Here is a 13,504-nt window from a genome sequence, read left to right as displayed (position 1 = left end):
GATGTCAAGCCCTATGGATCCATATACAATTATTCGCGCCCACCAGTCCATATCCTATGTACTGGCAGCTACTAGTTACCAAAGCTAAGGGATTTTCGGTTTAACTCAGTGTAGAATTAAGTATGTACTTGTGTCCATTGCATTTAAAATAAATTGCATGTATTCTCAGCCCAAAAATATTTAAAGTATTTAAAAAGGGAGACTATAAACTCACTGTTCAATATTGAGGTTCAATATTGTAGGCAGACGTAACGATAGTGGATGATTGTATGGTTGGTCTTGAATTCAAGAACAATACCCCGAACAATACCCCAAACAATACCCAATATTTTCTTAGCTTAAAACGGTTTGAAACTCGAATTAAAACACTCGTTTACTTGTTTACAGTAACTTACTAATATTAATTTGAAAATTAAACTAGAAAATTATACAGAGTAAATTTATTTATGTATGTGTGTGTCTCTTAGAAAAGAACTGAAATATATATATATATATATATATATATATATATATATATATATATATATATATATATATATATATATATATATATATATATATATATATATATATATATATGCAAATTCGTTTAGTGAAATATAATATATAAATATGAATTTAAAACGTGCACAAACATAGCAGCCATCTTTTTGTCTTGTTCCATCTCCCACTTTAGCATAATTTACGGAGTACATAACAATATAGATATAGATATATATAATATATCATAATAATAATGATGACAAGGATGATGATCACATGGTATACAGTTTTCAAAAAGCTATCTAAAAGTTAACATAATCGAATATATATTTATAATATAACAATATTATAATAATATAATAATAATAATAATAATAATAATAATTTAAATATATTAATAATATAATATAATAATATAATGCGTAAAAACATGTTAAACAGTGAAGCCGCCTCAATTTTTGGTATTTTATGCCGACGAATTACGCGTTTCGCGTAAAGATTACAAATTCTGCGTAATCTTTTATAACATTACGCGTTTCGTGTAGATAGGTACGCGGTCCGCGTATGGTGTCTTCATGAAAGTTGTAGATTTATGAGTTACGGTCGTCTGGACACCCTTTTTCGAGTCAGTATGATTTAGTTATGATTTTTCTCGTGCAAGTGCGCAGGTTTAGTGATTTCCATCATTTTAACTTGAAATCTTGATACGAAATGTTGTAGTCTTTTGTTGCTCATTAGAAATCTTTATTTTATATTTAACAATATTTAAGTGAGACTAATTTTATACACACACGTCAGCTTGCATGATCAAATGTCTAACTACTTTAAATTTTGTCCTCGTCTAATATCGAATCTATATATATATGCATGTTTATCAAAAGTGAAAAATAGAAAGTCCCACATTTTTGTCCAAATACAATCTTGCCATTTTCAATGATATATATATATCGAGTTATTTATATAACATATATAATTAAATTATTTATTTAAATCGATATATATATATATATATATATATATATATATATATATATATATATATATATATATATATATATATATATCCATTTATAAATCGTTATTTGTGAATCCTCGGAAATGATAAAAGGGTACTTGAACGTGTAAACTAGTTCAAAAAGTTTTAAGACTCAACATAATAGGTCCGTTTAACGTGTCGGAAGCATTCTATCCTGTAATTAATTTATTAATGTGAAATTTTCTGGGTCATCACAACTTCTAACCTGTATAGCCTGCTAAACTTTTCACAAAACAACATATTATTGAGCCAAAAGTCCTTCCAAAAGAGCGTATCCTCCCCGTTGCTAATCGTTTTACAAAAGATTCAGAAAAATTGATGTCCCATTTCCTCAAGATTGTGTCTAAATTTCGGATGTTCTACCAAATAGATCTTCTATTCGGATAATTTTGACTTCGCCTAGAACCCAACCCCCCCATCCCGACCATATATGCTTTTAATTATGATGACCCAGAAGGCATTATTTTCAATACGGAAACGCCACCACCATTTTCCCAATAAGGCTAAGTTTTTAGCTTTAAGGGAACCAATGTTAAACCCGCCCTGCTCATAACCCGAAAGAACGGTATCCCAACTAACCCAGGAAATTTTTGAGGTATCCCCCTACCCGCCCCAAAAAAAATTTACGACGCATACCTTCTAGCAAGTTGATGGCATTCGAAGGAGCACGGAATAGGGAGAAGGCGTATAACGGAAGACTACTAATCACCGACTTAATTAAAGTGAGTCGACCACCGAAGGACAACGATTTTGATTCCAATCCGCTAGTCTACCCCGAACTTTGTCAATGAAAGTTTCCCATTCGCTTATCTTATTCATTTTTTGCCCAATAGGCAGCCCGAGGTAAGATATGGGGAGTTTACCCGAATTGCAGCCAATGATCGTAGCCGTTTCCTCGATTGATTCCTTTGTCACTCTTATTCCATATAGGCAGCTTTTTGCAAGATTAACTTTTAAACCCGATAGCTTCTCGAAACATTTTATAATTTTCATGAGATTCAAAATGTTTCGTCTACTCCACTCTCCAAAAAGCATGGTGTCGTCTGCGTATTGGAGATGCGAAACTACAATATTATTCGAACCTATTTCAACCCCTTTGTATAAGCCTTTCTCAATTGCGCTTTTTATCACCAAACTGAGGCCTTCCGTGGCCAAGATGAAGAGATAGGGGGACAGCGGATCTCCTTGTCTTACTCTTTTTTTTAGCATAAATTCTTTGGTCGGGGCACCATTTACCAAGACAGAAACGGAGGCAGACTCGAGACACGAAGCAATCTAAATCTAAACGTAAAGAAAAGACTATATCTAAAAGCTACTAGAACTAGTTTTTGAGAAAAATTTCTTAGCTTATGTCATTTTACTCTTTATTTTAATAGTTTCAGCTACCCGTCAAATACTTAAATACATATAAAAAGATATCAGCTACCAGCTAACAGCTACAAGATATCAACTAAAATAAACTATCATCTATCAGCTACTTTTGAAAAAGATACCCTTAGAGCATTGTATTATTTATGTGGTAAAATAATGAGGATGATTCTAACACACACTTTTTTGATCCTCACACATCAATTTAAAGAAATGAGGTATTATTAGAAGAGTAAAAGGTTAAAATAGATGTGTGAGGATCAAAAAAGGGTGTGTTAGAATTATCCTCCTAAAATAATGAGCAATGACTTCATATATTTTTCGTGTTAAATGCAGAATGTGTCATGTATCACACCCGTGCTTATACTTTTATAATTTTCCATCCTTCATGAAATTATAACAAAAATAACAAAAGGGGTTTTTTAATTCCCCCAATTTAAAATCAAAATCATGCACATATGACATTTGATCGAGTATGGGCCAGGACTTGAACCCGATTAGAAAAACTCGTTCCAAACTCGAATTCATACTCGACGGGTCTTCATTTACAGGTAAATGGATACCCTTACGGATGTCCGAGTTCCCATATATTTTGTCAAAAACCTTCTACATTTGCTTTGACGGTCTTAAACCCGAAAACCCAGCGTGAATCCGGCCCAAAATGATGAGGTTTTGAGTTCCCATCTGGTACCGGGTATTAATTTTTGTCATATGGAGATCGAAATTAATATTTGTTCGATCATACAACGGCGGTTATGGGCTCCACTTACTCACCGGAAAACGGTCACGGCCACGGAGAATTTGGTTTTGCGTTTAACGATTGCAATTTCTCCGATCGTATCCTTCGTATTGAAATCCTTTCGGAACCGCCCGAGTGTACTATCGACAGTGACGGTTGTACAAGCTTAGCTGATTGGGCTAGAAATCGTAAACGACGTCGTCAAGATATTAAAAACGAAAACCGTCAGTGTTACTTTTCAAATTTTTTTATTGTATAGTTTAGCTCAATATTGTGCGAATGTTTATGTGTATTCATGCATTTGTTGCTTATTAATTGTTTTTAGAATAATGAGAGGAATATAGGTATATTTTCGGTATATACTATTTATCTATTCATCTTTCGTTTTCTGTAAAAATAGTTTAATCTGAAATTATTTAGGTCTGAGATAATTAAAAAATATGTCTGAACTATAGAATATTTGTTCATTGTGAAATCATTGTTTGCTTAATTTATATGCCTTTTGTGTGAATTAGAACTTCATCTAAAGTCATTGCTTTTGTTGTGGTGAGTCATGAATCATGATAGTAGCCAAGGTTGCAAAATTCGGTATTTGGGGATTAATCGGTCGGGACTTTGGAAGGAGTAATCGGAAATTCGGGGATCAATCGGAGATTAATCAGATTGTACTTTATACATTTAAATATTAAATTTCAAAAATTATATGTGTAAATATAGAAGAAAATCATAAACATAAACCTTAACATAATTGTCTAAAATTGTTGATTTTGTTCGAAAACTCAAAAGTTCTAGTTTAAATTCATGTTAAAATGTTGACCAATTTTGACTTTGACCGACTTTGATTACCAAATTCTATTTTGACCCATCAATCGACGTTGACCGATTAAATAAATGGATTTTGGAAAAACAGAACGGGCTCTTCTTAAAAATGAGTAATCGGCGATTAATCGGGAAGTAATCGTGTTTTTTACAACAGTGATTAGTAGCCAAGTGCCAAAAGATTATGTTATCCATTGTCCATACAAGACAAGCCTATAAGTTGTTCAAGTGAGTCTTGTTTACAACTGTAAATGTAAGTTTTCTCAACTTAAGTCTTTAATTAAGCTATATTTGGTAACTTATTTGATTATAAATTGTCACCAACACCTTAATAATTAACAACCAAGGTATTGGTAATGGAATCCTTTCTTATATATGTTCGAAGTGTAACAGTTTACAGTATACTAGTATTATTTAAATTCTGGGATTCAGCGTGATCTTATCAGAAGCGATTTTAAGTTCTTCTTTTGTTCGTTATTTATTTGGATTCTGCTGTATCGTGTTCCTTTAATTACCACACTCATTTGTGCTATTATATGACACCTACGATATATAATTCTGAATTATGTCTTTTCTATATATTCTTATTATCTTATATAGACATTATTAGTGTCCTGAATAGTATGACACCCTTCAGATGATTGTTCTTCATTAGATTTGCATATTGTGCACGCGAATGTGCTTATTGATGTTAACGATGTATATTAACTATTCACAGTTATAGACATAAACGTTGCTGCTGGGTACCCCGAGGAACAAGTTCTCAATCAACCCGATTATATAACTCAATCATTACTGATATGCTAGTGCTAATACTCACCATTCTAAAACTTCAAATCAAATGTTTACCTTACATCTATATGGTGATTGTCATTGTATACTAAATATAATATCCCTACTAATATTGCTTGTATTTTATTGCATGAAGATTCAAAGAACAATGATTCAAGCTGGGGGGTGGAGCGTTCATCAGTTGTTAAGAGTCAAAACATTACATATTAGCTCTCCAATATTAGCTGCAACAAGAAGTTCACTTTTCTACAAGGTAGTAACCTGACAAAGTTCAGGTGGATTTATTTTTTCAATTTCATTTAATTAGTAATATCCAATTTCATGTACGGTTGAAAAAGGAAGACGGGCATTGACCAACGTTGACTTTTAAATATATAAACATATATTTATATACATATTCTAATGCCAAAAACTTTCCTTGACTAATTTGTACATATAATCGCTATCACCGTTAATTTATTTCAAAAAATAAACTAATAATACGACAAGTTTGACTGATTTGACTGACTTTCTGACTTTAGAACGACTTTTCCTAACGGGGACCCAAGTTTTGACCAATAGTCACCAATTTGTACTTTTGACCGAGACGGTCGAGACAGAGATGGGGAGGGCTAGTCACAAAGTGCTGCAACGGCACAAGATGAGGTCGTTTGCAAGCATGATTTCATAGTATATTTTAATGCAGCTCTTAAATGGAATGCGAGATCTAGAACAGCGCCATGTAAACTTGCGAGTCAATGTATCAGGTTTGTTAAACATTTTGAGCTTCACTTAGGTGATGTTTGTTTTCTAAGATGTTTTTGTCTGAAAATCTGCGGACCACGTCTGTAAAGAAGATGTGGCCTGAAGGTCTATATGCTGAATAGTGAACTGTTTGTTTTTTTGTCTACAAAATAACTTAATCATGCCTGCAACACTTAAAAGCATATTTATTTTGAAGTCTGGGAGTTTGCAGACAGAATAAGACATTATTTTATCTTACGTCTTCAGAAAAACAACAGTCTGCACTAAAAACATCTGCGGGCGCGCATACTTATAACATCTGCATACTGAAAAACAAACAACACCTTACATTATATCTGTATTTTATTAATAGTTTATGAATCATCCATTTTGTTTTTTACTTCTGGTTTTGAACAGAAGAAGCAGCCCTAATGGAACTGTTGAACTTTATGTATAGCAATACATTGACTGTAACTACTGCCCCTGCTCTGCTCGATGTACTGATGGTTGCTGACAAATTTGAGGTTTGGACATGTATGAGACATTGCAGCCGATTATTGAAAAATCTGCTTATGACCCCTGAATTAGCACAATTTTATCTCGATCTCCCTTCAAGAATTTTAATGGCTGAAGCCATTAAGCCATTGATGGATGCTGCCAAGCAGTTTCTTGCTGTATGCTATAAGGATATAACAAAGTAAGCTTTTTTTTTTTTTTTTTTTATCTTAACTATGTAAATGTTTGATAATTACTGATTAGGCGTATGTAATTTGTAAAGACATAATAACATCAATGATAGTCCCCGGGGTTTGTCACAAAAATCACTGGTTGTCCTTGTTCTTTTTTTCCATTAAAGATAGTGTCGTGGTTTGCAAAATCATCACAAATAGTCTCTGGAGATAACGATAGTTAGTTTACCCGGTTAAGTGACATGATGTGTTAATCACGTGGTCATTTTACATGCAATACATTATACAGAACGCTCTTGTTAGAATTTCCCAAAATACAAATGTGTTTTATATCATGTATTGACATGTAAATTGACCAAACATGACATCATGTGATTGGCATGTGATTAGCATGTGATGTCACTTAACCGGGTAAACTAACTATCGTTATCTCTAGGGACTATCTGTGATGAGTTTGCAAACCATATGGACTATCTTTGATGGGAAAAAAGTACAAGGACTACTAGTGATTTTTGTGACAAACCAAAGGGACTATTTTTGATGTTATGTTATTTGTAAATGCATGGCATCGATATTTTGTTACAACTGACAGGTTTCAAAAAGAGGTTCTTAAGTTGCCAATTGATGAGGTGGAAGCTATTTTGTCTAGTGATGATCTACAGGTGGCATCTGAGGATGCGGTTTACGACTTTGTCCTGAAGTGGGCCCGGATCCATTTCCCTAAATTAAAGGACCGGCGTGTAATGTTAACGACTCGTCTTGCACAATGTATCCGATTCCCTTACATGACATGCAGAAAGCTCAAAAAGGTCCTAACTTGCAATGATTTTGACCCTTATTTAGCCCAAAAGGCTGTTATAGAAGCACTCTTTTTTAAAACCGAGGCCCCTCACAAGAAACGTGATTACGTTGGTGATAAAAGCTCGAATCTTTACCATCGGTTTGTGGAACGGGCCTATAAGTACCGGCCCGTAAAAGTGGTTGAATTTGAACAGCCACGTCAGCAATGTGTGGTGTATTTGGATCTGAAACGTGATGAGTGTGCAAGTTTGTTTCCTTCGGGACGGGTTTATTCTCAAGCGTTTGATTTGGGTGGGCAAGGGTTTTTTTTGTCTGCCCATTGTAATATGGGACCGACAAGGGTTATCTCACTGTTTCGGGTTTTTTTTTGGGTATGCGAGGAAAAGGGTCGGTTTCTTTAAGTGTTGACTATGAATTTGCAGTTAGGTCAAAGTCAACAGAAGAATATGTTAGGAAATATAAAGGGAACCACAGTTTTACAGGTGGAAAATCTGTTGGGTACCGTAACTTGTTTTCGATTCCGTGGACTTCGTTTATTGGTGAAGAAAGTGTTTACTTCATTGATGGAATATTGCATCTTAGGGCTGAGCTTACAATTAGGCAGTGAAACTAACAATTATACAAAGGTACAAATGTTTTTGTTAAAGTAGTGGTGGTAACTTAATTGATAATGCTAGATTGAATTTTGAATGAGGAAATGTAAATTCATATCCTGAATATAGAAATCTTTTTGTTTCTTGCTTCTTTGGCTAATGTTTATAGAGCGGTTTAATCAACAACCGAAAAGAACCTAACCTAATTAAGATGGCCTTTGTTTGTTCGCTTTACTTGATACATTATGCATCTTAATTGTTAAGTCATGTAGGGTTGTTTGTTTAATCTATATCAAAAAAATACATTGTATAAGATAGTAGTGTCGAGTTAAAATATTGGAGATAATTAACTGTAGAGATTAAGTCACAATATTTGGATTATCAAGTAAATGATTAAAGATGCACTATACTTTGTGTATCCATATAAACAGTTGTACATTATAATGTGTTGGGATATACATATTTCATATAAGACCTCTATGCATGCCTTATATATTTATTTTATTTATAAGATTATATATGATACATAAATGAAAAGGCCAAAATAATAAATACACTTGATACTACATACACTGCCTATATCTCTGTGATCTTCTTTTTGATCGACTCTATGCTTGTGCTCAATTCTTTCCTGCTTGACTGAAATTTCAGAATTTAAATTACCAAAGTTGTCAAATTAGTTACAATCATGGTAGTGATAAATCCACCACTTATTATATGCATTGATGAGTTGTACAGTACAACTATGCATATAAATGGTGAATTCATCAATTACTTTCTTGGATTTATCATCATCCTATCAGAATACATGAAACTGAAGGTAGAAACAAATGGCTAAAGACTACAATTAGAGCAAACAATAACTACTAAGTTATGAATATGAAGAAAGGAAGAAGCACTTTATACACACAACACTGTAAGGTGAATGTGAGTATTTAGAGATATAAAACTTATAATTGAAATCAAATTTCGATATCAGAAGACAGTTAAGCGACAAATTCTCGTACTCTGGTGGATATTTTCTTATCAGTTTGACAAAAGTATCATATGACATCCACATATGTTAAAAAAGACAGTTCATTTTTCGTTAACTACTAGGAGTTAACTTGTAACAATACTATACACATGATTATTAGAAACTAACTCATTTAATTGTCGAGCATGATCTTACCTCAAACAGAAGATATCTGTAGACAAACCATCCAGAATATCCAACTCCTACCAACTCCATGATATTGGGAAGCTGATGTTATATCATTAAAAAAGAATATATATCAGCTAAACTCAAGTCACACAAAAATGTAAAATTTTTGGTCGTTTCGATTTCAAGTAGAAAACTTACCAATGGGAATTTGTTGATGGCGCCAATAATAACCGAAGATAGCCAAATAGCAACAGCTCCTCCTGTTCCATAGATTATAACTAGTGGCTTGTTTTCAACAGCATCCCACTGTAAACCAACAAATAACAAATTAAAACAAAACTCAAAACCTTAGAATCTATTAAAATCAATGCATTTTAAGCGAGAATCACATACTATCTGCAATGTATGTCTACCTTTTTCTTTAGGTCAGCGAAAAACTCATCTGTATCGATGGAGGATGATGTATCAATCGAAGATGATGCATCTTCTGAGGTCTTGATTTGAAACAGAGATAACCTTCTCGACCCTGGCAAGTAATCATAAAACAAAAATGAGATTCAATAGTTCCCAGCATTTAGCAATGGGTGGGTCATCTTTACCAAAAAAAAAAAAAAAAAAAAAAAAAAAAAAGGTTAAAGGTTCAAGTCCTGGCACCCCGTAGCCATCATCCCGTAGTCACAGTCACTAAGTGAGTCAGGAATAGCCCACATTGTAGAAATGGTCAGGGTCGGTCTACGTTGCCAATTATAAACCTTTTAGACACCAAAAGCTTCCAATATTCTAACATGAACCTATAACATACAAATTTCATGCTCCTTGTAACATTGAGGTTTGAAGTTTAATCACTCTGCTTTAACTTTTCTTTTAAGTCAAACTGTCTAATATGGTACATCATGACATGTATGTATGTGACACCAAAATAATCCCTCTAATTCTCTCTGATAGACCACTCCTAAGCATTACACAATTTCCATTAATGAGAGACTGCCACATCGACATTTCCTCCCCCATAACTAACGAATGAATAATACATATGCAGTGTCAATCATCACACACTTGCTCAAACAGATTGAACCCACTATATTAATTAAATAATACCGTGTATAAGTATTAATGCAAATGGTACAACAAATACAAGTGTACATCTTGCGATGGAAAATGCTTTGAAATCACGAAGAGAAGGGCGAGTCATGAAAGACTAATGAATGGTGTGGGAATGCCATCCATGTCATGGATGACGTGGTGATCACGAGCTCAAAGACGAGCTGATGTGAGTGCTCTTAAGAGCCCTTTTTTTAGGTTTTAATACCTAATCCATCCCCTTTGTTCAAAGCAATTTACCAATCATATGTTTCATGAAATGCTAATATAAACGGTTAAAAATGAATATAGCTTTTCTTGTTATTCATAGTTACGCTTTATAACAGGAGATATCACCCTAGACACCATTCTACTTCCTTTTAGTCCAAAATGGTTATAAGTTATAAAACAATAAAGAAAAAGGAACATTACCTGAAACCATTTTGATGGAAGCCGGAAATGGGCGAGGTGGGAGGTTAGGTAAGGTGGTACAACTAACAGTGGTGGTTGCAGTTGGTGTTCGAGCTAACATGACGGCAGTAGACGCCATTGAAGTGGTGTTTGTTGCCATTAATTATCAATGAACACAGAAGATGGAAATAAAAATAAATAAAGATTCCTAATAACCGTACGAATTGATAATATGGTGATGATCCTATATATTTCTCATCCACACTTGCCTGCTATACTTTTTGTTTTTAAAAGAAACAAGACAAAATAATAAAATGTTGTCTGGTGTGACACGTTTATATACCAAACTTCATGATCGCATGTTTTCACATTTTATCTTCATAGTGCAATCCAACAATTGGTAGGTTCCTGTTATATGACTTAAAACATCATATTATTGAGGGGTCTTTTAGTAATAGCATACAATTGGTGCCTTCCTTGTAACAACCCGTCCCCCATCGGCTACATATTGAAAGTATTGGTCTTTTATAAGCTTAGAGTTATGGCTAATTAGTATCTTTCACCATGGTTTTTCGTTGAAACCAGGAGATACTCGGTTAGTTCACTGCTTACGCTTATGAGGGGCGATTGTCTCTCGGGTTGTGGCGGGTGGTGGGTTATTGGTTTCCAATTAATGAGAAAGGCCCAAGCCCAACAAAATAGGCCCAAGATGCTAGTTGACTTAGTCAATCATTCTAGGGCATTAAAACCTTCAAGTGTGCAGCTATTTTTGGTCATTAAGAGAGTAGATAGATCAGAGAGATCAAAAAAAGAAAAAGAGAGATTCTCAATTTCCGTCTAAAAATACAGCAGTTCAGAAAATCGACGATCCCCGGAGATCTAACCGTTGGATCTTCATCAAATTTGGGCTGTGTCTTCCTGACATCAGTGCCAAGGTTTTCAACTGTTGAATTCGTCTAAAGAGGCCTGTAGCTCGTGTTCTCGCTGCTGGAACAGAGGGCAGTTTATTGGGTGAATCATTCATCTTTTGTCTTTAATTTTTGATTATTGTTGTTCAAGAGTATGATGATGTTGTATACCTCTAGTTGATCTAGAGAAGGATTATTGTATTGCTCTCTTTGTTGATGATAGTGGAATTTAAGTGGCTTACGAGTTCCGTGGTTTTTACTCTCGATTTTGAGGGGGTTTTCACGTAAAAAAGTCTCGTGTTTTAGTGTCTGCTTGATTATTGTTTAGCTACTGATTTGGAACAGATTTGGGGACTGATTTGGGTTGGTTTTGATATAGCTTGTTTGTTAGTTTCCTCACGGGTTCATACGGGTCGGGAAATGCTTGTCAAACGGGTTTGTTTCCGCTTTGTAGATTGCCCGTTGTGATTATTTTCCCATCAATTGGTATCTAGAGCTAGGTTATTTGATTTGACTTGTGTGAAAGATGGAAGCTAATACAAGTAAGATGATTAGTTTAAATGGTTCAAATTATCATGTTTGGAAAGGCAAGATGGAGGATCTTCTTTATGTGAAAGATTATTATTTGCCTGTTTTTACCGAGGATAAACCTGAGGAAAAATCTGATGCTCAATGGAAAATTTTGCATAGACAAGTATGTGGGTATATTCGGCAGTGGGTTGATGATAATGTTGTGAATCATATTACTGGGGAGACTGATGCTAAAGCCTTATGGAAAAAGCTTGAGCAGTTATATGAACGAAAGACTGGGAATAACAAGTTGTTCTTAATTAAGCAGATGATGGCTTTGAAGTATCATGATGGGACTCCTATTACAGATCACCTAAATGCATATCAGGGTATTATAAATCAGCTTGCAGGTATGGGTATCAAGTTTGAGGATGAGATTCAGGGTCTCTGGTTACTTGGTACATTACCGGACTCTTGGGAGACTTTTAGGACATCTTTGTCCAACTCTGCACCGAATGGTACTATCACCATGAAATTGGCTAAGGGTAGTATTTTGAATGAAGAGATGAGAAGAAAGTCACAAGGTTCCTCTTCTCAGTCAGATATCTTGGTCACAGAAACGCGGGGGAGAAGTCATAGTAGAGGTCAGGGTAAAAGAGGCAATCATCGTAGCAGCTCACGCAAAGGTAAATTTGCTAATGTTGAGTGTTATAATTGTCATGAAAAGGGGCACACAAAGTGGTATTGTCCAAAGTTGAAGAATGAGAAGAAAAAGGCATATGATAAGAATAAACAAAAAAAAAAGTGATGGTGGTGATGATGATAAGGTTGAAGTTAACGCTATCACAGATGAGTTCTTTGTTTGTATTGATTATGATATGATCAATCTTACTCATGATGACACGAGTTGGATTGTTGATAGTGGTGCTACATGTCATGTTGCAATTTGTAGAGATCACTTCTCATCTTACACTCCAGGTGACTATGGATTTGCTAGGATGGGTAATGCCGGGTTATCAAAGATCGTTGGTATTGGAGATGTTTGTTTGAAATTTGACACGGGAATGGAGTTAGTTTTGCATAATGTAAAACATGTTCCGGATATGAGACTCAATGTTATTTCAACAGGCATTCTTGATGATGATGGTTATTATAACGGTTTTGGTAATGGTATTTGGAAACTAACTCTTGGTTCTATGATAGTGGGAAGAGGCAAGAAAGACTCAAGATTATACATCACGCGTCCGAAGATCATCCAGAACATTGTTAACACAGTGGACAATGTTGATTCTACTGAGTTGTGGCATAAAAGACTTGGCCACATGAGTGAAAAGGGGATGTATATCTTGTTCAAGAAGAATGTGTTGTCGGGTGTTAGTGGTATTGATTTGAGTAAGTGTTCTCACTG

General features: G+C 34.6%; 2 protein-coding genes and 1 long non-coding RNA gene across 3 annotated transcripts; 2 read left to right on the top strand and 1 right to left on the bottom strand.

The window, feature by feature from the left end:
- Positions 1–5,366: 5,366 nt before the first annotated feature.
- On the top strand, positions 5,367–6,527 carry LOC139861911 (uncharacterized). Its single transcript, XR_011763993.1, has 3 exons — positions 5,367–5,490; positions 5,923–5,983; positions 6,378–6,527. It is a non-coding gene; the product is annotated as an uncharacterized lncRNA (long non-coding RNA).
- Positions 6,528–7,154: 627 nt separating this feature from the next.
- Positions 7,155–8,139, top strand: LOC139861910 (BTB/POZ domain-containing protein POB1-like). The gene is given in 3 exon segments (XM_071850436.1): positions 7,155–7,779; positions 7,781–7,807; positions 7,809–8,139. Coding segments are annotated over 3 exon segments (861 nt in total). The 5' UTR covers positions 7,155–7,194; the 3' UTR covers positions 8,058–8,139.
- Positions 8,140–8,428: 289 nt separating this feature from the next.
- Positions 8,429–11,041, bottom strand: LOC139862768 (protein CURVATURE THYLAKOID 1A, chloroplastic-like). Its single transcript, XM_071851398.1, has 5 exons — positions 10,700–11,041; positions 9,601–9,713; positions 9,386–9,493; positions 9,215–9,286; positions 8,429–8,682 (listed from the first exon to the last, which is right to left on the bottom strand). Exons 1-5 carry the CDS (start codon positions 10,836–10,838, stop codon positions 8,620–8,622), a joined length of 495 nt encoding a protein of 164 aa, XP_071707499.1. The 5' UTR covers positions 10,839–11,041; the 3' UTR covers positions 8,429–8,619.
- Between the last annotated feature and the right edge of the window lie 2,463 nt (positions 11,042–13,504).

This window comes from Rutidosis leptorrhynchoides, chromosome 8, assembly GCF_046630445.1.
Source record: "Rutidosis leptorrhynchoides isolate AG116_Rl617_1_P2 chromosome 8, CSIRO_AGI_Rlap_v1, whole genome shotgun sequence".
In the NCBI taxonomy this organism is placed as follows: domain Eukaryota; kingdom Viridiplantae; phylum Streptophyta; class Magnoliopsida; order Asterales; family Asteraceae; genus Rutidosis; species Rutidosis leptorrhynchoides.
The sequence above is the reverse complement of the archived record's forward strand: the minus strand, read 5'-3'. Positions and strand labels throughout refer to the sequence as shown.